This window comes from Fusarium oxysporum, chromosome IV (assembly GCF_013085055.1).
Source record: "Fusarium oxysporum Fo47 chromosome IV, complete sequence".
Classification (NCBI taxonomy): Eukaryota; Fungi; Ascomycota; class Sordariomycetes; order Hypocreales; family Nectriaceae; genus Fusarium; species Fusarium oxysporum.
The window spans coordinates 1,918,524-1,941,980 of NC_072843.1; the positions used below are offsets into that span (position 1 = coordinate 1,918,524).

General features: G+C 48.5%; 9 protein-coding genes across 9 annotated transcripts; 6 read left to right on the forward strand and 3 right to left on the reverse strand.

Moving 5' to 3' along the window:
* Nucleotides 1-61: 61 nt before the first annotated feature.
* Nucleotides 62-841, reverse strand: FOBCDRAFT_220700 (DASH complex subunit Dad4). Its single transcript, XM_031179253.3, has 5 exons — nt 713-841; nt 595-651; nt 499-543; nt 363-447; nt 62-309 (listed from the first exon to the last, which is right to left on the reverse strand). The coding sequence occupies exons 1-5, from the start codon at nt 713-715 to the stop codon at nt 281-283; spliced, it is 219 nt and encodes a 72-aa protein (XP_031045140.1). The 5' UTR covers nt 716-841; the 3' UTR covers nt 62-280.
* Nucleotides 842-918: 77 nt separating this feature from the next.
* FOBCDRAFT_29200 (YL1 nuclear protein C-terminal domain-containing protein) lies at nt 919-1,797 on the forward strand. Its single transcript, XM_031179252.3, has one exon. The coding sequence runs from the start codon at nt 1,028-1,030 to the stop codon at nt 1,589-1,591; it is 564 nt and encodes a 187-aa protein (XP_031045139.1). The 5' UTR covers nt 919-1,027; the 3' UTR covers nt 1,592-1,797.
* A 693-nt stretch (nt 1,798-2,490) lies between these two features.
* On the forward strand, nt 2,491-3,202 carry FOBCDRAFT_272536 (Got1/Sft2-like family-domain-containing protein; the record flags this gene model as incomplete). Its single annotated transcript, XM_031179251.2, has 5 exons — nt 2,491-2,518; nt 2,632-2,658; nt 2,717-2,765; nt 2,821-2,836; nt 2,906-3,202. The coding sequence occupies 5 exons, from the start codon at nt 2,491-2,493 to the stop codon at nt 3,200-3,202; spliced, it is 417 nt and encodes a 138-aa protein (XP_031045138.1).
* A 356-nt stretch (nt 3,203-3,558) lies between these two features.
* FOBCDRAFT_29203 (profilin) lies at nt 3,559-4,695 on the reverse strand. Its single transcript, XM_031179250.3, has 5 exons — nt 4,558-4,695; nt 4,377-4,392; nt 4,196-4,280; nt 3,956-4,102; nt 3,559-3,898 (listed from the first exon to the last, which is right to left on the reverse strand). The coding sequence occupies exons 1-5, from the start codon at nt 4,568-4,570 to the stop codon at nt 3,764-3,766; spliced, it is 396 nt and encodes a 131-aa protein (XP_031045137.1). The 5' UTR covers nt 4,571-4,695; the 3' UTR covers nt 3,559-3,763.
* A 3,382-nt stretch (nt 4,696-8,077) lies between these two features.
* Nucleotides 8,078-10,072, forward strand: FOBCDRAFT_238896 (uncharacterized protein; the record flags this gene model as incomplete). The annotated part of the gene is made up of 1 exon (XM_031179249.2): nt 8,078-10,072. One exon carries the CDS (start codon nt 8,078-8,080, stop codon nt 10,070-10,072), a length of 1,995 nt encoding a protein of 664 aa, XP_031045136.2.
* A 435-nt stretch (nt 10,073-10,507) lies between these two features.
* FOBCDRAFT_180680 (Longin-like domain-containing protein) lies at nt 10,508-11,844 on the reverse strand. The gene is made up of 5 exons (XM_031179244.3): nt 11,624-11,844; nt 11,466-11,548; nt 11,306-11,388; nt 10,885-11,250; nt 10,508-10,825 (listed from the first exon to the last, which is right to left on the reverse strand). Exons 1-5 carry the CDS (start codon nt 11,642-11,644, stop codon nt 10,785-10,787), a joined length of 594 nt encoding a protein of 197 aa, XP_031045131.1. The 5' UTR covers nt 11,645-11,844; the 3' UTR covers nt 10,508-10,784.
* Nucleotides 11,845-11,985: 141 nt separating this feature from the next.
* Nucleotides 11,986-18,299, forward strand: FOBCDRAFT_159053 (Sec63 Brl domain-containing protein). The gene is made up of 2 exons (XM_031179243.3): nt 11,986-13,075; nt 13,124-18,299. The coding sequence occupies exons 1-2, from the start codon at nt 12,173-12,175 to the stop codon at nt 18,128-18,130; spliced, it is 5,910 nt and encodes a 1,969-aa protein (XP_031045130.2). The 5' UTR covers nt 11,986-12,172; the 3' UTR covers nt 18,131-18,299.
* Nucleotides 18,300-18,732: 433 nt separating this feature from the next.
* On the forward strand, nt 18,733-20,055 carry FOBCDRAFT_259606 (uncharacterized protein; the record flags this gene model as incomplete). The annotated part of the gene is made up of 1 exon (XM_031179242.3): nt 18,733-20,055. The coding sequence occupies one exon, from the start codon at nt 18,733-18,735 to the stop codon at nt 19,966-19,968; it is 1,236 nt and encodes a 411-aa protein (XP_031045129.2). The 3' UTR covers nt 19,969-20,055.
* Nucleotides 20,056-20,685: 630 nt separating this feature from the next.
* On the forward strand, nt 20,686-21,387 carry FOBCDRAFT_272542 (uncharacterized protein; the record flags this gene model as incomplete). Its single annotated transcript, XM_054704194.1, has 1 exon — nt 20,686-21,387. The coding sequence occupies one exon, from the start codon at nt 20,686-20,688 to the stop codon at nt 21,385-21,387; it is 702 nt and encodes a 233-aa protein (XP_054560169.1).
* Nucleotides 21,388-23,457: the final 2,070 nt, after the last annotated feature.

Sequence of the window (23,457 nt, forward strand, 5' to 3'; positions counted from 1 at the left end):
TCAGATACCTTAGTTGGCTTGCCCCGATTAGATATTCGGTGATACACTGTCAAGCATGGCCTGTCATCATTATAGACAGGTTTATACGGAAGGTAATTTAGGCAAACAGTAGGTCAAGGTAAGGTAGGCAAGCTTGGTTCTGCTAAAGCAAGCTTCCTGTCAAATTCCTTGCAAAACTTCCTTTCTTTTTTGGAAGAGTTGGCAGTAAGTCATTATTTCATGTACAGTCGTGCGCCATCATATATGCAAAAACTCCAGCCTAAGCCACCCATGTTGACACTCAGTTCGGCGGCTTGAGGTTGTCCGTGGCTAACCAATATCATCAGCGGTCGCAAACACATCATCATACGAAAAACACTCACCCTCCAGATGAAATAGAACGTTCGATTGGTAGTTCTTGAACATTTGCGCAACCAATTCAACGTTCATGTTCTGAATATTGATGTCCTGAAGCGACGTATTAGTCATGTAATTGATGTAAAATGCAACTCTACTGACCTGAAGGCTCTTATTCATAACAACGACAGCTTCGTTGAGCTTTTCCTACATGTCATTAGTATCCATCTCTGACGAGTTCAGCTTCGCCGAACATACCACATTGGTAATGATACGGGAAAGCAGTAGGTTCTGCTGGTGCTCATGAGGGGATTCCTATAAATCAGTCAGGTAAGGCTTCAGAGCGATATATTGTCGCAGTTCTCATGAATCTTACCATTTCAGCGGGCTATTGGTTTTAATGTGATAAAAAGACGCTCGAGGCAGTATTCCTAGTTGGTGGCAGGCTCTGTTTACTTTATGCCATGTTTGGGCACCTCGCTGTTTGTCAGAGCTCCAAGCTAGGAATACGGTGAAGCACGGCAGAATCTCCAACGCGACAAGCTCATGACTGCGACAACCAAGAGACCTTAAACCAAAGCACTTTTTCCTGCATTCATCACCGATTGCGAAACAAGTCTGTAAAGCCGTTGACACCTTTCGAGCCAACTTCGATAAAATTTCGATACCAGCTATCCAGAAACAAGACACAATGGCCGCCCCAACCGAGGCGCAAATCGCCCATCAAGAGCTTATAGAGAAGCTTGACATTCACTCCACCCATAAGAACTTCCGCAGTCCGGCCTGGAAGCCCAACCAGCGTCGAAACAAGAACCTCAAGGCCATCGTCGGTGATGCTTCCCGAAGAGAAGCCTCAGCTCTTGGCACGCCGATGGACGCGAGTGGTATTGCTACGCCAGCCGATGATGGACTCTCAACAAGCGGTACAAGCACGCCAGCCACCGAGAGTGGCAAGGAGCCCCCAAATCTGGCACAAGCATCGCGGAACCTGTCTAAGCTTGTCCTCGAGAAGAGCCTCAAACCAACAGGCGGTGTGTCGGCTCCAACTGCCACTTACACAAACATCGAATCGGCACCATCACTCGCGCATAACAAACACTACTGTGACGTGACTGGACTACCGGCTCCCTACCTCGACCCCAAGACGCGACTTCGCTATCACAATAAGGAAGTGTTTGGCCTCATTAGGACGCTACCTCAGGGTGTGGCAGAGCAGTTCCTCGAGGCTCGTGGTGCTCATACAGTCCTTAAGTGAGCATGGCTCAAGTTTGGGATACCCATTTAATGAAATTGCGAAAACCTCAAAAACCAACGAGGCCCGGAAACCTGTCTTACGGGTTTCATGCGAGGAATCACCAGACATATGCACGTGATACAAAGATACCATTTTAAGAGTACAAATAGGAGTGTCCGACCAACAAAGTCAAGCCCCAACTATGCACCCTTAGCCTTTCGGCCAAGGGATGGCAATTGACGCTCCGGCTTAATCGTGATCATGAGCTTGTTCTCTGCCTAGGTCGACAGACTACCGAGAACGTATGGGGAAGAAACGAATCTCAGTTGCCAGGGCGAAGAGCGCCGCTGGCCGTCGCGGCAGGGACAGGAAATCTGTCAGAAGGAAATGTATAGTGAGGTGTTCGATAGAATGAATCAAACGTGTTGTTTCTCAACGAGCTTCTTTTTCTTTGGCAAACGATTGAAAACCATTTGACAAGGTTTCAGTGATTTGCACTGCAATCATATTGGATTGCCGTAGGCCAAGAGCGTTTAGTCGTGAGTCATTTCCAACTCTCAGTGGAAGATGAAGAAAGTTGCAAGTCTTGTGAGATCGGTCCTTAAGCAAAATTTCAAGACAATCCACGCTCGCCCACTTTCACGCAGCACAGCCAATAGCTACGAAGCAGCTCCGGGCACCACCTAAACCCCGTTTGGAACAGCCCTGTCAATCGCATGTAAACCCCTGGAACGTGTCCTCGAGGGAAGCAGAGCTGGTGACGAAAAAAGGAAACATTTCAGTAATTTGGCCTCAGTTATTTCTCCCTGCTCTCATTCTCGCCCTTTTCCCAGTCGAAGCTCCATTGTGCGCTTTACCATCGGAACCATCAATACCGATCGAATTTATCAATCAAATCAGCGATACACAGAACCGCAAAGATGTCGATGTGGTTGACAGATACTCAAAGTACGCCTTATCTTACACTGGCACGCGAGTTGCGATCATAAGCACTGCAACGATGCGCTACCCCTTAGACGGGAGATTACTCGATATGGACGAAAGCTGACCGTTTGCGATAGAAATTGGAGTTGTTTTCTGCTCCGGCGGTGCGTTTACGCCTGCGCCTGCACATGGTTAAGATATGGAGGCTGACGTTTATTCTAGGAGGCTTCTTCCTGATAGGAGGTGTCATGCTATTCTTCGACCGATCTATGTAAGTATTGACAGATTCAATCATTTAGCGGTTTTATTTGCTGACTTCTATGCAGGCTTGCTATGGGAAATGTATGACGACCTCTTCCCTTCCTCTATCATAGCGAACAAGCGATTGCTAACGACCGACGTACAAAACAGATCCTCTTCCTTATCGGCTTGACAATCATCATCGGACCTCAAAAGACACTTCTGTTCTTCGCCCGCAAGCAAAAAGCAAAGGGCACGGCGGCATTCTTCCTAGGCCTGATCCTTATTTTCATGAAGTGGACCTTCATTGGGTTTATCGTTGAAGCATACGGCATAGTGGTCCTGTTTGGAGATTTCCTGGGGACAATTGCTGGCTTCGCGCGAGGCTTGCCTGTCGTAGGACCGTATATTGGAATGATCGTCGATAGGATAGGCCTTGGAAGACGGAACGCCGAGCTTCCTGTTTAGATGCTCCTGAGCCTAGCAGACACTTTTGTGCATCACCCGAACGAGAACAAGATTCATCACGTGTAAAAGGCATTCGACGACACACGTCTAGCAAGAGTTGAATGGCGGAGTTCAAGAAAAAATATTGGGTTGGAATCGGCGTTAATGACATAAAGAACTATCATGAGTACCTATAATAAGATGGACAAAAGTACTGTACATCACGGATACGAACGGAGAATAAACGATAAAAGCAGTTGTAATGGAGAGTCGAGTTGGCTGACATTTGATGATCATTTCAAATCTGGCATACAGGTGACAGGTTCTGGAGGGCACTCGGATTGCCTATATGCAGAATCGTGTAGAAACAAAGTCGTCCGACCGATTTTTGGTCAAATAAGGAAAATGTCCTCCCCCAGGTAACACACTCGAGCTCATAGCCCAGTGCTCTAAAACAAAGGCGCTCTTCTCGGCATAAGCTCGTTATAGCTGCGTTGACTGTCCGCTCCACGGACAAACAGCGTTTCCCTGGCGCTTCTCACAGATGATTCCGTCCAGACCCTTGCCTCACACACTGAATGTCTAGTATCCTGACTTGATGAGGTAGTCGGCAAGACCTTCGACGGTAGAGGTGGCGTTGCCGGCGACCTGGGCCTCACCGTGGTGGCCGATGACGATGGCCTGGCCAGTCTTCGCAACAGCAACACCGAGGCGGCCCTATTGTGATAAAGAAGTTAGTCAAAGGAGATGGGACTCGTGAGTTGGGCGTCGTACCGATCGGGCGTAGATACTCCGGTCCTCGGCTCGGGCCATAACGTAACGCTCGCCGGCAATGTAGAGACCCTCAGCGAAAGCCTTGTCCTTGGCAGCCGAGTCACCGCCGACGATGGCAGAGATGGCCTTCATCTCCTCAGGCTTGAGCTATAGTGGGGTTACAAGGTCAGTTTTGTTCATTAACGAAGGGCTAGCCCATCGATCCGAGAGGTTGAGTCGGTGAAGGAGGGTTTGCTGTACCTGGAGGTCAGGAGAAGAAGCCCAGGCGCTGTCGCCAGCAGCACTGATGATGGCGCCCTTGTCAATGTGACCGGAGCCGACGAGGCTATCGAGACGGAAAATGTCAGCATTCAATCGGTATCCGTGCCGGAAAGCATGATAATAGCTTATGATCAAGAGTTATGGGATCGATTGTATATACCTTGAGTCAATGTATGCTATATCGATGTAAAAGTCACCATGTCAGCTTTTTTGTCCAACTTCAAGTTAGGGTTTCGAGATAGAGGTATTTGGAGGCGGTGATGAGGAACAAGGACGATGGCGGGGGAGGGGGAAATCCATAGCGGGACGGTGTAGGATAGTAGAGACAGTGAGAAACTGACCTTGCCACGACATAGTGATGTGAGATGTGTGAAATTATAGGAACTGGGTGGTTGCAAGTAGGACGAGAAAGATGAGAGTTGCGACGCGAGGGCAAGAAGGTTTAGAGGTGAGGTTTGTTTTGGCGGGGGAGGTTGTCGACTGCTCTGATGTGGTGATTCTTTGGAGCTTTGCCCCTCCAGGCCGCCATGAGTCCCCGCCAAAAAATGTTATCAAGCTCCAATGCTGTCCAATGAGTATTGGATACTTTTGTCGGTGACAGCACATCAGTCATGAGACTGGTACTGTGTACTTGCAAACCCAACGATTCTCAAATATGTCGGTCGGCATGATCAGCAGCAGCATGCTTTCATGTCACGCATTTTTCTGCATTCCGAGATCACTTGCCTGTGTGACGTTCGATCCAGGCACGCAGAGGCTGTTGACTCAGCAGTAAAGATGAGAGATCGTTGGACCTAACCTATACCTAGTGGAAGCTATTCGATTTTCGACGTCACTATAGAGCTTGAACTGGCGTTGAAGCTACGGGAAACGACTCTGGACGGCCCGTTGCTACTGCAGACGGCAATATCCGCCAAGACTCATGTGCCCTTGGTCCATGTTCGCTTCTAGGAACTACCTAGTAGACGAGTGCCAACACCAAGAACTAATATCGCAAGAGGATCTAATTGTGGTTACGCTTAACGCCCACTTAACCGCTGGCAGTTGAGAGTTCATCGAATGTTTCATATTCGCATTAGTTGTCGTGTGACGAGGGTAGCTTTCGGTAGCGCTGGCAATGTTTAGAGATTGATCAGGTCAACTGCCGTCAAACATGGAGGTTCTGATTCTCGAACGTTGGTTGTTGAGTCAATGAGCTTAAGCTTAACGCTATCTGACTTCATTAGGTTGAGGTCGGATTTATCTGTTAGATCGACCATGACTATTGGAAAAAACAGCAAATAGTGTCCGTAGATGTTCCTGAGAGTAAGGAGCCGTTTGAAAGCTCCAAGCCACTAAGTCTTGTCACAACTGCCAGCTTTCATCATCAAACAGGTATTTTGTAACCGAAAGTCAGTCTTCAGAGTTTGTATCTCGGTTATCCAAACGCTTCTAGTAAAGCCAGGAAACTTTGAAATGAGGCCCACGAGAGACGAACTCTAAGCGAAGCACAGGCCGGATATTGGTTCAAGAGACTTTTTACTTACTCAACAGCAGCTCATCGACAAAGCTCCTAGGTGATATCCAAGCTCCAATAACCTTGGTGTTTCATGTCTTAAGAGACGTATTAAGAACAATAGCATTGCCGATAACTCTATGGAGCCGGAGTCACCCGTAGTGAAACAGACGTCGCCGTTCTCCTTCGTCAAGGACACTCTGAAGCTTCGAATGTAACTCTTCTGGACATGCTCAGACGACTTCTAGGAAACAGTCTGATGATACGAACCTACACTTTGTCTTCTCTAGGGTATGTGAGCCTAGTTTCCTCCTTGGCCCGTGCTGGTTGTGCTACAATTGGAAATTGGCAATCTGAGACGAGCTGTAGAGGCCCTAGCCGTGACATGAAACGGCGAGTTGAATGGGCAAAAACCCCTGAGGATTATTTTACTTCATTCCACCTTTCTTACGGCTGTATCGCTTATTGTTCGGTGACGATCCAATCACTCACAACGGAAGCCTTATATCCTCAATTTCCCCCTTTGGGCACATACATCCATCCAGCCGATGTTACTGAGCACGGCCCAGATTCAGCTCGACAACCAGCCCTACTGTAAATTGGATGGATCGGGTGCAATTGAATCCTCCCGCTGTCCAAGAGAGATGAAGAGCGTTGGACAGACGCGCCGAGTGAGGCCAATGGCCAGCCCACGAACCGCGCGCAACTTAGGTTCAAGTTCCGTGCCGCCACCTGAAAATTCTAGAAGACGGGTCAGCCAACTTATTCGCTCACTGCTATGATTAACGGTCTTCTGATGGGTGGTTGCATGCTTTGCAGTGGAGGTTTGCCTGCAGTAGTTTTCGAAAGCTTGTGTTTCATAGAGGGCTGTGACAGGGTGGATATTGTTTGGGATACTCCGCGGCTTGTTCCTCTAATCTAAAAACCAGCTCAGCACATGCCCCATACTTGAGCATCATGCAAGTGCCGTTAAAGTAATACGGCGCAGTAAATGAGGTATCGTACACGAGACCCTTCCAGTGCTCGTTGGCTGAGAGGAAGGTTACAGTGTCGTGTTAATACAGCCTAGCTGTTTGTCTTTCTTGACAACGAACATTTACAGGGATCGGATCCTTTTTCGTCCCTCGTTGACAGGTGACTACGATTCAGTTCTCAGGATCGTCCACATGAATCGCTGTCACATTATGTCTGTGAGTCTTGTTGTTACAGAAGTTACCAGCCTTGGCCGTAAGTCCGTGTGAATGGGTTGTGTGTGTCATCGGGATCAGCGTTGATGTTGAAGATCCCAGCAACCGCGTAGATTGCCGCGTTCGCCGACGGAGACACATTTTCTGTACATGTACCCATCTCAAGGCTTATAGAGCCTCGTTGCTATTATTATAGCTAGCGCCTCTATTATCACCACTCTCGTACGTTGCGTTGCGGCGGCTAAGGTTACTTCTAAAAAGTGCCACAAGCAGTGAAACCTCAACTAGACAACCAACGAACCGCATAATTATTTCTCTCAAAGCATTAAATGAACCTCCAGGTTTGACGACTCTGACACACGACACTGGGGTCTCTTAGAACCCCAAGGACCCACTCCTTGATATGCTTTCGACAGGGGGCCCCCTAGTCAAAGTAGTTCCTTGGCCGTGGCAGCCGTTGCAGAGAAAGTTGAAGCAATCAATGCCATCGGGCGTTAAAGATTTCAAAGTCAGCATTCAGGAACCGTCGTCCCATCAATCTCAAACATTGACCAAAGCCTCTTAGCTTGTTTCCCAAGACCGATCCTTGTAAATGTCAAAATGGGGTGTCTCTTCAAAATCTCTGTCGTTGGACAGATGATAAGCTGACGTTTCTTCTCTCTCATGCCCGTTTGCATACATCTCATTTTGCTTCATCTGAGGCGTGGCAACCAATCCGGGGATCGGCTCTTGGACATCGAAATTGCTCTTGCGCTTATTACATCCCATCCTTGCACTCCATCGTCATCTTGGACCCAGTTCCCTGCTTGTTGCCGGCCGTTTAACCGCATTCGTCTCGATTCTCATCAACGGCTTCATACGATAGGCTTCCGTGAAAGGCGGGGTGGTCCCTGTGAGACGAGGGTCAGTTCTTGTCCAAAAATCATCGCAGGCTTTGTTAAAGAGGATCCTGGTCCCTGAGAAAGTCGGTCCTTGGTGAACCGTCTTCTGTGTCAGACCCTGTCGATACAGGGAACTAATCAGTCAAAACAAAGGCCTTTTATCCTCTAAATCCAAGCATAGATCTCGCCCCCGCGCTGCATTGGGCTTTGCTTTGCTTCACCCACTGTTTGTGTGTCAATCTATTCTAGACGCTTTACAAAACGACCCCCTCGTGCGGTCGCGCGACAGATTTCAGTCATGGCTACAAATCTGTCACGGGCTGCTACTGTATCGGCTGCCTCCGGATATCAACGTCGTAGGGGAAGCTTCACCGCCGACTGGACAGACAGTCATTCTCTTTCCAAACATTCATTCGACAAGCGGGTTTCCAGAGACGATCTTGCACTCATTCTCAAGAGCTCAAAGAAGGGCAACGTGACGGCGTTTCATATACCGATCCATGGCCGACTTCCATCCCCCGAACACAGCCCGCGAACCTCGTCACTGACGAGAACGACTTGGGTGCGAACTTCAACTCCGGATTCTATGATAGATTCTGGTGAGACTGGTGTTATTGCTGTTGGTATGGCAATTGGAAGTCCAACGCAAATGGGAGACTTTGCGCCGGCGCCCTGGAATCCACAGAACAGAGCCATGAATGCAGTCGTCGACATCCCGGAGCCGATACCAGAGCCTGCGCCAGAGCCTGTCGATGACACTCAGCAGAAGGCTCGTAAATGGGGCCTTTTTCGATCAAAATCGAAGCGAGCCACACGGCCAGAGAAGCCCCAACGATCTATGACGGAGAGTGTCAATACTTCTACCACATCATTAGGTTCTTCTGGAATGCCGACTTCAGCACCAGCAGATCAGAGTTCACGAAAAATGCCAAAGCATAAACCTATCGTTATTCGATCTCAAACTGAACCAATTATATTAGAACCCGCGCAGACGATTGCTGAAGTGCCTCGGTCGGTACCAACGTCAGCGGAGGCGAAACCTATATCGCCGGGAAAACTAACAAAGGAGAAGCCTGCTCTTCAGCGCAAGGCATCAAAGGAAGCGAAGCTGAAGGACCCGGGTTCAGGAGGTATAGGCCGCAAAATGTCGCTAAGAGGCCTTCGAGGTGACTCTAGCAAGAAGCGATCAGAAAAAGCAATCGCACCGCCGCCCTCATCGCCGCCTCCGATGCCTGCTATTCCTCACTCTCTATTAGATGTTGAGATTCCTAGCATCAAAATGGATCGATATAGTGTCATGTTTAACAGTGTTTTACAGCCACCGCAAGGGTCGGCCTCCTCACTTCTTGCTCGACGACAGGCTACTCTCGATCATCTGAAGTCTGTGAAGGATGCAATCGCCGAGAATCGAGACGAGTCTCTTCGACCACGGAGGGCAACGTCGCCACAGCCCTCACCAGCTTTTGTTTCCCAGGATAACTCAAAGCCTCTGCCTTCACCTCGGTTCCGAGCCAACACATCCCCGGCCTTATTGGACTCATCATATTATCACTCAGAGGAGTCCCCTGAGGCAGTTACACCAAGAGTCACCCAAGTTTCGCGGTCAGAATCTCAGCACAACAAGTTCGCAGCGCAAGCTACACATTATCAGCCCGCCCTTGTCTCCAAGTTCAACAGACGTCCCAGTGCTGCGTCTACGGAGAAGATTAGCGTTACTTCCGCAAAACAGACCTCACCTCCTGTGCCTATTATCTCGCCCAACACCCACTCCAAACAGTCGTCTCCATTTACTCCCTCACCAGGCACAGTTCCCGAATCTCCTGAACACACAGACGACGAGAAAGATGTTCAGGTAGCTAAGGGAAGACTCTCTTCTCCTTCGGAGCCATCGTGGCACATGGTCTCGCCCCCAGCTTCCATCACGTCCTCCGGCGCCGAAACCTCGAGGCGATTCTCCCCATCTTCATCATTGGCTTCGCCCAAGAAGCAAGCTTCCGAGGCTGATGCTCAAGAGGCCTTACGTAACGCTGTTGAGATCTCCATCGCTCGCCAGATCAGCGTCTCGCACCAGCAACGCAAGATGCTGCACCCGCTAAAGAGCAACCCCAGCTTGAGACATCGAGGTAACGGCAGCCCGAGCGGACCAGGTTACATCCCAATTGAGAAGGATGAGCGTCTAGCTGAGACCAAGTCATCTACCCCTACCTTGGTGCACCCAAGGGAGTTGACTCACTCTCCTGATGCTTACCAAATGCACCGCAAGAGTGAGAGAGTAATTCTTGAGGAATCTTAAAACTCGCATTTCATGATGAACAACCAGATCGCCATTTCGGTTTCATTTCATATCTTTGTCACGATTTCTACAATACCCTTTTCATGATGCTCTGGCAGCATCTCACCATGGCGGACTCAACTGGTTTGAGCCGTCTTGTACATACCACAGGGTTTCCTTCCCTCCTATACGTTTGTCTCCTTTGTATACTACGCTTTCAGTGACGGATATGTTTGGACATTATGGATTACGGACTTACAGCAAGGCGCCAGAGAAGCATGAATGGGTAAGACACGGGACAGCAGACTCGTCCCTAGAGCATCTCGTTGGAGTTTCTTCTTCTTCAAAAAGCAAAGGGGTTATCATTTCTTCTTAAGCACTCTGGGTCAAAAGACTCAGATTTTATTCTTCTTTGTGTATCTTTCGATCAGATTAGGTTTGGTGATAAGTGAGCATTTCACACTTGTCCAATTTATGGACTTTTTTTTTTTTTAACATGTCAAAAAGAATGATTCCCATTTGGCACCCATCTGCCTTCGATCGTACTGCCTGTGATAAGATTCTTCTCCGCCTCTTCGACAAGTCTAGCTGCTGTAAAGACATGGCCCTGCGAATGAATGATGGACAAAACGATTGGAAGTATCTGCGCCACACGAATAACCAATCTCAATACCGACATCTCTTATATGCTGAAATGAAGCCAGGTCCAACGCCGGAAAAACGAAATGATCCATTACATCAAAATACAGCACGAGTTCTGCTTCTTGGCTTGCTCTGTGGGATAGGTCAGTTGTTTTCCGATGAAGGGAAATTTAGAATGAACAGTGGCATACGGTAAAACATCTTGCTTTGGGCGCTAAGGCCGTCACTCTTAGCCACTAGATCGTCGATCTTCTCTCCACGCTGTAGCACACTCTCGATGGTCTTGTGGAGAACAATCTTAGTCTCGTCAAGCTCCTTCTGAATCTTGAGGATGCTGTCGGCCTGCTGGGGGTCCTGGTACTTTGTGAGGTACTCCTTCAGCTCGGGCATGGAGAGAGTGGGTGTGCCGGTGGCCCAGCTGGAGCGGGGGTTCTTGGAGAGGAACTCGTCGACGACCTTGCTAAGAAGCTGATGTGCCACGAGGGCAGGATACTGGTGATCGGAGATGATGATGCCGCAGACACCCTCGGTTCGGCCGTAGGCGTGGAAAGTGTAGTCTGTAGAATGCGTATGTAAGCTTGTGATTTCTCGAGGGAACTGAATCAGGTATACCTTGCTCCTCAACATCCTGTCGCTGTCCAGGGCGGGTGCGCTCGGCGACGGTCTTTGCGAATAGGGTCATGAATTCGCCATAGCTGTTTCAAGTTTGCGAGTCAGTCCATGGACCGTCTGGATACGGAGATAACGGTCGCAATGATAAGGTAGGACTGACTTGTTGCGGGTGAATCGCGAGTAGCTGCTGAGTTCCTTCTCAGCGACGATCTCATGAGCCGGCTGGCTCTCGTTGCGAAGGATCTGGTCGCAGCAGCTTTGTTAGCCCAACTGGACGGAGGTCTCGATCGATCGGTGAGGGGCACTGGGACAGCGTACGCCGATGTAATGCAGTTTCATGATTGCGGGATCAAGTTTGTGAGAAGTGGCGGTTATCAATCGAAGGCGGAGCGCGCAGTAGGGCGACAGCGGGAGGGGGGGATTGGAGGATTAGAGAGAGAGTTGAAGGAGAGGGAGGATTTGAAGTTTGGTTGAATGTTGTAACCCTCCGTCACCGTAACTAAGGACTGAGTTTAGGGGCGTCACATGTTCCCCACGACGCAGACGGGCTCTTCGACTAGGCCGCTGAATTTCCAAGGGCAGTTAGTGGCTGTAAGCATTACAAGCTCGCTGGCGGCTAGGCGGGGGCTTGTTTAGTGGGGTATTTGTTCGGCCCAGAGCGGTATGACTCTTTGAAGAACAAGCAATCCACCGTCATGAACCAATCCTTTTCGATCAAGGACAACGTCAAAAGGACGTCGGCTGCCACAACTACAGGCAGCAGAATAACGACTCTTTTACCTCACACTCCTGTGTTCATACAGCATCAGAAGACTTCCCCACTAGGCAACACGTAACAACCACCAGCTGGATAGTATCGATTACATCATGGCATCCTCGCAACTTAGTGCCGCAGAGGCACGATGGCGCGAACAATTTGCGGCTATGCAAGAAGCTATCGCCAACCTCAAAATTCCCCAAGAGAATGGATCAGTTGAAGATGATCTCGATGATGACGAATTTGGTGGTTATTCTAGTGGAAACAGCGGCCAGGATGTCTGGGACTTTATCTCGGATGACGACCAAGAAGCCTTAAGCAGCGACTTCGCTGATGGAGAAGCCCTAGATGGACCAGCTGTGGCAGATTACGGTGCCGAATGGTTTGCAGTTAGATGTTCAGCCATCGCAGCCAAGAATGGTCTCTCTGCTGATGTGTTTGAGAGCCAAATTATGAGTGTCCTCGACTCTGATCGCTCTGATGATGAACTTCAGATCCAGCTTACTGACTTGGTAGGCTTTGATGATCTTGACTTCATCATCGAGATGCTGGGTCACAGAAATGAGATCGTTTCCGCTGTCAACAGTCAGAGTCAGGGGAGCTCCAGCGGACCCCGACTCCTGACCAAGGCTCAAAGAGAAGAAAACCTGCGTCGCCAAGATCAAGCACACAAATCTGCAACTCTTGCACCAGCACATTCAAAGGAACCCCAATATCCACACGTCTATAAAGCATACAGCGCTGGAAACACCCTGAGCTACGCTGGCAAAAAGTACGGACTGCCAGTTGGTAGTGAGCGGTTATCGTTTGACAAGTACGAGGAGTACTTTATCCCCGCTGGCAAGAAGGGTGTACTGGGCCCTGGACAGCGGCTTATTCCCGTCAAGGAACTCAATGGGTTGTGTCGAAATACGTTCAAGGGCTACAAGACGCTTAACCGCATGCAGAGTCTTGTCTATCCTGTTGCCCATAAGACTAGTGAGAACATGTTGATCTGTGCTCCTACTGGTGCTGTGAGTTCACTTGTACCAACATTTACCATCAGCTACTAATATGACCAGGGTAAAACGGATGCTGCTATGCTTACCATTCTTCAAACAATTGCCCAGAATGTTGAGCCTAACCCCTTCGAAGACCCGTCAGCCACCGAATTTGCAGTCAACGCCGATGACTTCAAAATCGTCTATGTTGCTCCCATGAAGGCGCTTGCTGCTGAAGTTACAGAGAAGCTAGGCAAGCGCCTGGCTTGGCTTGGTATCAAATGCCGAGAGTACACTGGAGATATGCAGCTCACCAAGTCTGAGATCATCCAGACTCAAATTATCGTTACGACCCCTGAGAAATGGGATGTCGTCACACGCAAGGGCACTGGAGACACGGAACTTGTTCAGAAGGTCCGTCTTCTCATTATCGATGAGGTACATATGCTTCATGATGAGAGAGGTGCTGTCCTAGAATCCCTTGTGGCTCGAACGGAACGGCAGGTTGAAAGTACGCAGTCTCTCATTCGAATTGTTGGTCTCAGTGCCACATTGCCCAATTATGTCGATGTCGCCGATTTCCTCAAAGTCAACAAATATGCAGGCCTATTCTACTTCGACTCATCCTTCCGCCCTGTTCCTTTGGAACAACATTTCATCGGCGTCAAAGGAAAGGCTGGATCAAAGCAATCGAAGGAGAATCTTGATCAGGTCGCTTTCGACAAAGTCAAAGAGATGCTCGAGCGTGATCACCAAGTCATGGTGTTCGTTCACTCACGAAGAGATACGCAGCTTACAGCGCGAATGCTGCACCAGAAGGCCATCGATGCCATGTGTGCAGATCTCCTTGACCCGAGCTATCATCCTGGGTTTGAACAAGCTTCGCGTGATATCAAGCAGTCCAAGTCCAAGGAGATCCGTGAGCTCCTCTCCAAGGGCATTGGAGTTCACCACGCTGGAATGGCAAGATCTGACCGAAACTTGATGGAAAGACTATTTGGAGAGGGTGTCCTGAAGGTTCTCTGCTGTACCGCCACTCTAGCATGGGGTGTCAACTTGCCTGCCGCAGCAGTCGTAATCAAGGGAACTCAGGTTTATAGCGCTCAGGATGGTAAATTTGTTGATCTGGGAATTCTTGATGTACTGCAGATCTTTGGTCGCGCTGGTCGTCCTCAATTCGAAGATACTGGTATCGGCATGATTTGCACAACCCACGACAAGCTCACCCATTACCTGACTGCTGTGACGGAACAGCAGCCCATTGAATCTAAATTCTCGACGAAGCTGGTTGACAATCTGAATGCTGAGATCGCACTCGGAACTGTCACTTCTATTCCGGATGCTGTTCAGTGGATCGGATACTCGTACCTCTTCGTGCGCATGCAAAGGAGCCCAATGTCTTATGGCATAGAATGGTCAGAAATTCGCGACGACCCAAACCTGGTTCAAAGACGTCGTCAGCTTGCTATTCAGGCTGCCAAGACCTTGCAGCAATGCCAGATGATTATCTACAATGAAAGGACAGATGAGCTGCGCAGCAAGGACATCGGAAGAATTGCCAGTCAATACTATATCCTCCACACAAGCATTCAGGTTTTCAACGCCATGATGCAACCTCAGGCCACAGAGGCCGATATTTTAAAGATGATCAGTATGAGTGGAGAGTTTGACAACATTCAATCCAGAGATAGTGAGGAGAAGGAGTTGACTCATCTACGTCGAGAGATCATTCCGTGCGATGTTGATGGAGGTATCGACACCCCTCAGGCAAAAACAAATATTTTGCTGCAGTCTTACATCTCGAAAGCGCAGCCGGAAGATTTTGCCCTTTCAAACGACATGAACTACGTTGCTCAGCAGTCTGGACGTATCTGTCGAGCACTCTTCATGCTTGCCCTCAATCGCCGATGGGGCCACCAGTGCCTCGTGCTTCTAACTCTGGCAAAGTCGATTGAAAAGCGCATCTGGCCCTACCAGCATCCTCTCCATCAGTTTGACCTTGCAAAGTCGGTCCTCAACCAGCTCGACGCGAAAGAGAACTTGACAATTGAGACCATGAAAGACATGGAGCCTGCAGAGATTGGAGGTTTGATCCACAACCAGAGTGCCGGCAAGAACATTGCCAAGATTTTGAACAACTTTCCTACTGTTCACGTCGAGGCTGAAATCGCTCCTCTAAACCGAGATGTGTTGCGTATTAAGCTCTTTGTTATTCCCGATTTCCGATGGCATGACCAGATTCACGGAACCTCAGAGTCATTCTACATTTGGGTCGAGAATTCCGAGACTTCAGAGATCTACCATCATGAATTTTTCATTCTCAACAGAAGAAAGTTACATGATGACCATGAGCTGAACTTCACGATTCCCCTTTCGGACCCCTTGCCTAGCCAGATATACGTCCGAGCCGTCTCAGACAGATGGCTGGGAGCTGAGACCGTCACTCCAGTCTCTTTCCAGCATCTCATCCGCCCAGACACTGAAAGCGTCTATACTGACCTCCTGAATCTTCAACCACTACCCATCTCGGCCCTCAAGAACCCTGCGCTTGAAGAACTCTATGCCAAGCGCTTTGAGTTTTTCAACCCCATGCAAACGCAAATCTTCCATACGCTTTACCATACACCTGCCAACGTGCTTCTTGGATCACCCACTGGTAGCGGCAAGACTGTTGCTGCTGAGCTTGCCATGTGGTGGGCTTTCCGTGAGAGACCCAAGTCCAAGGTTGTCTACATTGCGCCAATGAAGGCACTTGTCCGTGAGCGAGTCAAAGACTGGGGAGTTAGATTGGCGCGACCACTGGGCTTGAAGTTGGTGGAGTTGACTGGTGACAATACTCCTGATACTAGAACTATACAGGACGCTGATATCATCATCACTACGCCTGAGAAGTGGGACGGTATATCTCGTTCCTGGCAGACAAGAGGATATGTTCGACAAGTGAGCCTGGTCATCATTGACGAGATTCATCTTCTGGCTGGAGACCGTGGTCCTATTCTTGAAATCATTGTGTCCCGTATGAACTACATTGCTTCCTCGACCAAGAATGCCGTTCGTCTCCTGGGCATGTCAACTGCTTGCGCCAATGCGACAGACCTGGGCAACTGGTTAGGTGTCAAAGAAGGTCTTTTCAACTTTAAGCACTCAGTCCGTCCTGTTCCTCTGGAATTATATATCGATGGCTTCCCAGAAGTCAGGGGATTCTGTCCTTTGATGCAGTCTATGAATCGCCCCACCTTCTTGGCTGTTAAGAATCACAGTCCTGACAAGCCTGTAATCGTTTTCGTTCCCTCGCGAAGACAGACTCGTCTGACTGCAAAGGATCTCATCAACTTTTGTGGTATGGAAGATAACCCCCGGCGATTTCTTCACATGGATGAAGATGATTTGCAGCTTAACCTTGCTCGAGTCAAGGATGACGCGCTGAAGGAGGCCATCAACTTTGGAATTGGTCTACATCACGCTGGTCTAGTTGAGTCGGATCGTCAGCTTGCTGAAGAGTTGTTCTTGAACAACAAGATCCAGATTCTGGTCGCTACTAGTACTCTCGCCTGGGGTGTCAACTTGCCTGCTCATCTGGTTGTCGTCAAAGGAACACAATTCTTCGATGCCAAAATTGAGGCATACAAAGACATGGACTTGACCGATGTTCTGCAAATGTTGGGCCGTGCCGGTCGTCCTCAGTTCGATAACTCGGGAGTTGCACGTATCTTTACCCAGGATTCCAAGAAGGACTTTTACAAGCACTTCCTTCACACTGGCTTCCCAGTAGAGTCCTCGCTTCACACTGTTTTGGATAACCATCTTTGTGCCGAAGTCTCGGCTGAGACCATTGTCACCAAACAGGACGCACTCGACTATCTTACATGGACATTCTTCTTCAGACGACTACACAAGAATCCGTCGTACTACGGACTCGAGATTTCCGCTGAGGAGCACAATAGCATCGCTGCTCAGCAGCTTGCTAATGAATACATGATTGAGATGGTTAGCAAGTCACTCAACGAGCTTGCTGACTCTAAATGTGTTGAGGTGTTCCCCAATGGCGACGTTGATCCCACACCTCTTGGCAAGATCATGAGTTACTACTACCTCTCGCACAAGACGATCCGTCACCTTGTCAAGCACGCGAAAGCTCAAGCCTCATTCCTCGACGTCTTGTCATGGATGTCCCGCGCTACCGAGTACGACGAACTCCCCGTGCGCCATAATGAAGACCTCATAAACAACACTCTTTCGGACAACTTGCCATTCCCTGGCCACGCCTTTGGGCTGCCTATGTGGGATCCCCACGTGAAGGCTTTCCTACTCCTCCAGGCACATATGTCTCAGATAGACCTTCCAATCACTGATTATGTTGGTGATCAGACAAGTGTTCTCGATCAGGCTATCCGTGTCATACAGGCTTCCATCGATGTTCTAACCGAGCTTGGTTATCTGTCCAGTTGCCTGCAAATGATGGCCCTTCTACAGTCGATCAAGTCGGCTCGTTGGCCTACTGATGCACCAGTGTCCATCCTACCTACGGTCGAACCCGACGTCAAGAACGATACACCAATTGCTAAGATCAGCGCGATGACTAGACCTCAGGCGATGCAACTTGCTAAGAAGCTTGGTGTACCTGCGAGCCAGCACAACCGTTTTGCTCGTGCTGTATCTATCCTACCTAACGTCGAGGTGTCCATCGCTGCAGCCACGGCACTCTCAGTGACCATTGGTCTTAAGCGTCTCAACCAGCTTGTCGAGCGAGAGGCTCGCATCTACGCACCCAAGTTCCCTAAACCACAAACAGAATCGTGGTTCGTTATCGTGGCTGATTTAACACGCGACGAAGTCATTGCAGTGAAGCGTGTGGGTTGGACCACGAACCCCAATCGCAAGCTCGAGGCTGGTGGTCGACCCACGGCGAAGACAACCATCAAGCTCCCTCCCGCTCAGGCAGGCCAGGCCCGCAAGTTTGACGTTCTTGTTGTCAGCGATGCTTATCCGGGTCTTGAATATCGTGTTGAAGGTGTCGATATTCCTGCTCCGCCCACTGTGGATGATGCTGTGCAGTCGAAGAAGGCGGATGCGTCTGGGTCGAAATGATGGAAGCTATATTAGAATTGGACGTTGACTCTAACCACGTGGGCATGGCAGATACATTGAGCGATTTACAGGGAATTCAGGTAGATCTATCAATTAACAAGAATAGAGAACAGTGCTTTGGTGTGCCTACTGTGTTAGACAATTTTGAGGGAGCGCCCCTGCAATAGACCTTGATACTTAATAGGTGCTTAAGACAACACATCGCTGTTTTGATGTTCTTGCCGACCTTGAGTTACGTGATAACCAGATATCCTACCGTCAAACTTTCTCTGCAGTAGGCTTGAACTCATCTGTTATGAAGGTGGTAACTATTCTAGTTTCAGCACAGACGCTGTCCCATCTTAATTCCTGGTTGCTAGACTAGTCCAGGATACAATCCTTAAAGTCAATGACACCTACATTTCCTGCCGGAATTTTGACGAAGCAGCCATTTATTAACAGAGACTCTGATTATCTTGACCACATTCTACGTTAGTTGTAAATTTCCAGGGTCTTTCACGACTCATTAATTTATTAGCGTGTTGACAGCGAATATCTTAGCGAGCATTCATTCACTACGTTTCCACGTATAGCATTTGCTATTCGACACAGCGTGTTTCTAAATGTCAAAACTTCGAATTCTCATCTCAGGCGGTGGCATCGCTGGCCCATCTGCCGCTTTCTGGCTCTCCCGTCTCGGCCATTCCTGCACCATTATAGAAAGATTCCCCTCACTACGCACTGGAGGTCAACAGATTGACATTCGCGGCCAAGGCATCGAAGCTGCGAAGCGCATGGGAATTCTTGAAGAAATCCGAAATAAAGCGGTTGATGAAGATGGCCTGCAATGGGTTGATTCGCAAGGGAAGCAGAAAGCTCTACTGGAAAGAAATGATTCGGGGAAAGGGAGACAGTCATTCACAAGTGAGTTCGAAGTCATGAGAGGAGATTTGTGCAAGATCATATACGAGGCGACGAGACAAAGAGCCCAATATCGCTTCGGAACATCGATTGAGAGCTTTGAGAATGTCGGCGATAAGGTTAAAGTCAGATTTTCGGATGGAGCTGATGAGAGCTACGATCTTGTCATTGCCGCAGACGGTCAAGGCTCGAGAGTCCGACGAAAGTTGTTCGCTGATGATCCTGAAGCTGTTCATGTGCGCGACCTCAATCTGAATGGATGTTACTATAATTTGCCACGGGAAGCAGGAGATAAAAATCTTGCCACTGTATACAGCGCTCCAGGCCGCCGCGTGATCTCAACGCGTTGGCATTCGAATGATAGAGGTCAAGCATACCTTATGACAATGTCCCACGTGGAAGAGCTGAAAGAAGTCATGAGTCAGGACGTCAATGCTCAGAAGAAGCTTTTTGCAGAGATCTTTAAGGATGCAGGATGGCAGGCTCCGAGACTCATCAAGGCTATGCATGAGACCGAAGACTTTTACGCGCAGTCTGTCGTGCAGATCAAGACCAAGACGTGGTCTAAAGGAAGAGTTGTTCTGCTGGGCGACGCAGGATACGCTCCATCTCCACTGACGGGTGTGGGAACTACACTCGCCTTGATAGGAGCCTGCGTTCTCAGCGGAGAAATTGCGAGACATGGCCATGATATTTCCAGAGCTCTTATGGCGTATGAAGATACTCTAAGACCATACGTTGAGAAGTCTCAAAAACTGCCGTCGTTCATCCCTGGTATTGCATATCCAAAGACGAACTTTGGGATCAAGTTACAGTACTCGATTATTGGGCTTATCACCAAGCTTAAGATTGATAAGGCGATCCTTGCCCTACTGCCGGAGGATAGAGGGACTTGGAGAATACCTGCTTATGAAGAACTGAGGGCTTTAAAGGGATGAGCTATGAGTTGTGATCTGATCGCACAAAGCTATCAGGAATGCCAACTAAAGGACTCTCAGCTGAAGGCTAGCTTAAGGCAATTTTAGGGGAATAATATCATAATTTAGAGTAATTTTACTAAAATTATGTCTAAGTGAGAGTTCGAATGCTTTGGAGCAATTTTGTTTGTTCAAACCTCTAACAGAGTGAGGCATTCACGTCCACAAGAAGTAAAAGTTAATATAATACTATAAGTAGGGGATTCTTGTTACTCTGTACTCTGTTCCACTCCTCGAAACTTGCAAAAATACCAAGTCTGCCAACAAAATGGGTACTGTGATGCATATAAGTTGCTTACTTTCCCTTCCCTTCGAGTTGAGGAAGATGATATGGGGCTTTTCAGCTTCAACCGGAGATGCGAACCGACTATTGAGATGTTGTCACCAGACCAGAGACGAGTTCTCTCCTTACTGCCAGCTCCCTGATAACATCAACAAGCTTCAGATTCTCAAGATTATAGTAGACTCGACATACGACCATAGAATTCAGCTCAAAGTTTGATTACTACTGGAAGCAGAACGGTCACATTCGCCACGCTGTGAGCGCCATCCAGGATATGTGCGACCCCGCGGTTTTTCGTCTTGCCAAGATGCGTAATATTGACGATATCGTCGTGATACTACGGGCTCCAAGACGCAGTCACTTTGTCGGCGCGTTTATGATGATGTTTGCAAAAAATGGACGACGTCTATTTCCACATCTACAGCAGCTCAGTGTTTCGGAAACAACAGGGGTGGCACTCAGATGCCAAAATCACCATTCGGTTTACCACTGAAGGTGTACAGCCTGGCCAGTCAACGAGAGAAGCAAAGAACTTCTGGGAATGCCGAGCAGCGGAGACACTGGAAGATCCATTAAGGAAGCATATGACGGACCAAGCGCAGATGCCCTACTTTTATGAATACTTTCTTGGTTTCTGGGCTAGACTACCAAGCGTGCCCACGATTGTATACGACAAACTGGTACGAAGTCATGGGCATCGAGGCTATCAGTTACCAATTCGTAACAGCATATCAGGCTATATGCGAAAGCAATTCAAGGAGACACTTCCCAACTTCCAGAAGAATATCGCCACGTATGCTGCCAAGATGCTAGTTGAAGATGTAGGCTTAGTCGACCTAGAGTGGTCTGACAATCTGGCAGCTCCAGACGAGCTGGCCTGGGAACATATCAACTACCACACAAAGAGTATCAGGGCCAGGTATCAATTTCTACTGGACAACTCGGTTGGCCCCGTCGGAGACTGCATGGATATGTTGCGCTTGCATTGCTTCAAGACAATGTTTTCATCACGATCGAATTACTTCAACCGCCTTGAATGGGTTGCTGGAAGAGATAGTGGTGGACTTGCTAGAGCTTCTAGTGAGATCGGCGTCTGAGAGCACTGTTTGATCCTTACGCGTCAGGGGAAGTTCTCCGTCTGCGACAAACATGTTCACATCTCCGTGCGGTTCCTTGGGCCACTGCTTCTTCACAAATCTCTCCTGGGTCTCGTTCTCCCTCCCTCTGGTTAGAGCACTACCCTAATGGCATTTAGTACCACCGGAACGGCAGGAGTCTCGTCGAATGAAATTTTCGATGGGAAGCAAAGAAACGTCAGGATCGCAGGGGAACATACTACAGAAAGGATCAGGTGGTGCGTTTGAACTGACGGTGGCAATGTATGGGGTGCTCTCAAGGCTCGTTACATTGTATGAGCGAGCTTTCATCCCCATGCGACCGAAGGCGCCTCAGAAGTACGTATGCCTTCATTCAGGACTACGATTCCGATGATGCATATGACCAGTTGCAGTCAGAGGACAGTAGAATCGGTCGGCCGGTGATAATAAGTCGAGAGTGCATTCGGACATTGAAGCTCAAGAGGGGCAAGTTTTGGGTTGGTGGTTGTTGCAGCTATCGAAAGCTAGCCTCGGAGTATCCAAGTTGGAACATCAAGCCACGTTCCAAGGAAACTACTGAGCAGAAGAAGAAGTTCAAGTTTGTATGCTGCGCATACTCAGTTGAAGCTTTGTGTAATGAGCGAGTTGCTCCATAAAAGGAATAGGCTGCTGTCTAATATAGTCTCGAGTAACATGTTCCCATAACGACAGTACTCACTAGATATATAGTCAGGAAACTTTATCAACTATTCGTCGTTCAGTTCTAGTCAACTTATATGCACAGTAGAATGCATGCATTTGCAGTTAAACTCATCCTCGAAATATGGAATCTGAGTTCTAAGGTGACACTTTGTTTTAGGGATGCTGGGATGTGTATCGAATTGAGTCGATATCACCAACAGAGCCGGCGGGTTGGTTCTTAAGGAGAGCGGCTCTGCGGTTCGTCATTCCGAATTATGTTTATCGAGACGGACTTTTCGGGCCGTAGTACCTTGTTTTGCATAGCATTAACTTTGTGCATCACAAACCAACAATGCTACTCCGTAGCGATGCACAGAACCGATGTGTAACGCACCATGACCAGCGTTGTTTTTCATTGCTTTCTCCTGCTACGAGTGATTCTGTGCTTTACAAGCAGAATACTGATTGCATCTTTCTATAGTATTTGTCTATTTCTTTGATATTTTCTGGAATGATCTTCCAAGCCTTCTGTAGTTACAGTAGCAATGGCAGATGGCGTTACGCTCCCTATGTTGTATTGTCGATCTGTAGGGTAGCATTTTCTTAGCGCCGCACCTCAAACAGCTTGCGTTAGAGAGGTTACAAGGGCTACGTTGCACCGGGAGATAAGCTCTGACAGACCCTTGTCAGGTCGGTTCATCCTTTATTCAAGCTTAGTATTTACCTTCAAGCTTCGATTTCTATGCTTAAACTTAATGCTGAGTATAGTTAATTCGAAGTTTAATCAGACTGTCATTTGTGACCATTCACATCCACGTATACCCGTCGTAACCATAGACAATGATTTTCGCAACGCTACCGAAGCGATATTCTTCACATAGATTCTGTTTTCTTCGTTTCACAGCGTTTTATTGTTTTGAATTGTTTGTACGTTGTTTGTTTTGATCTGACAGACAAGAAACACCAAACTTCTCGAAACACTCTCGTTTACATTACTCGTCCGATGCCATCCTCGCATCGTGAAAACGTACACGACTCGTTTCAAGAGAAAGCAACTCCCCGAGGAAAACCTATCATCTTTGGATAACCCCTTGAAACTAGACACCAAAATACCTCGGTCGCACATACTGTACAAAATTCTCCCCCAGTCGGAGATGGCAATTCTACGGTTTCAGGTGAAGAAGCGGATCTGCCAAGACCACAGGAGAGAAAGAGAATTGAAATTCCCATCGCTTACCGGCGCCTACTTCTCGAAAAGAATAGACTCGCCGGTCCATGGGATATTTTCGACTTGAACGGTGGACGGGAACGGTGGCGTAGGCGGGATCGCTCCAATGGGGTGTGCTCCGATATTAAAGGTGCCAAGGGGCTAGGTTTCACCGTTAGACA

Coding starts and splice junctions, on each gene's coding strand:
- FOBCDRAFT_159053 (XM_031179243.3), top strand. CDS start 12,173: ATGGCATCCTCGCAACTTAGTGCCGCAGAGGCACGATGGCGCGAACAA. Junction 13,076..13,123: donor TCTGTGCTCCTACTGGTGCT/GTGAGTTCACTT, acceptor TAATATGACCAG/GGTAAAACGGATGCTGCTAT.
- FOBCDRAFT_220700 (XM_031179253.3), bottom strand. Junction 448..498: donor TTATGAATAAGAGCCTTCAG/GTCAGTAGAGTT, acceptor ACGTCGCTTCAG/GACATCAATATTCAGAACAT. Junction 310..362: donor CGTTCTATTTCATCTGGAGG/GTGAGTGTTTTT, acceptor GATATTGGTTAG/CCACGGACAACCTCAAGCCG.
- FOBCDRAFT_29200 (XM_031179252.3), top strand. CDS start 1,028: ATGGCCGCCCCAACCGAGGCGCAAATCGCCCATCAAGAGCTTATAGAG.
- FOBCDRAFT_29203 (XM_031179250.3), bottom strand. Junction 4,103..4,195: donor CTTCTTCTCCTGACCTCCAG/GTACAGCAAACC, acceptor ACCCCACTATAG/CTCAAGCCTGAGGAGATGAA. Junction 3,899..3,955: donor GGAGTATCTACGCCCGATCG/GTACGACGCCCA, acceptor TTATCACAATAG/GGCCGCCTCGGTGTTGCTGT.
- FOBCDRAFT_180680 (XM_031179244.3), bottom strand. CDS start 11,644: ATGAAACTGCATTACATCGGC. Junction 11,251..11,305: donor ACAGGATGTTGAGGAGCAAG/GTATACCTGATT, acceptor CGCATTCTACAG/ACTACACTTTCCACGCCTAC. Junction 10,826..10,884: donor CCAAAGCAAGATGTTTTACC/GTATGCCACTGT, acceptor CCTATCCCACAG/AGCAAGCCAAGAAGCAGAAC.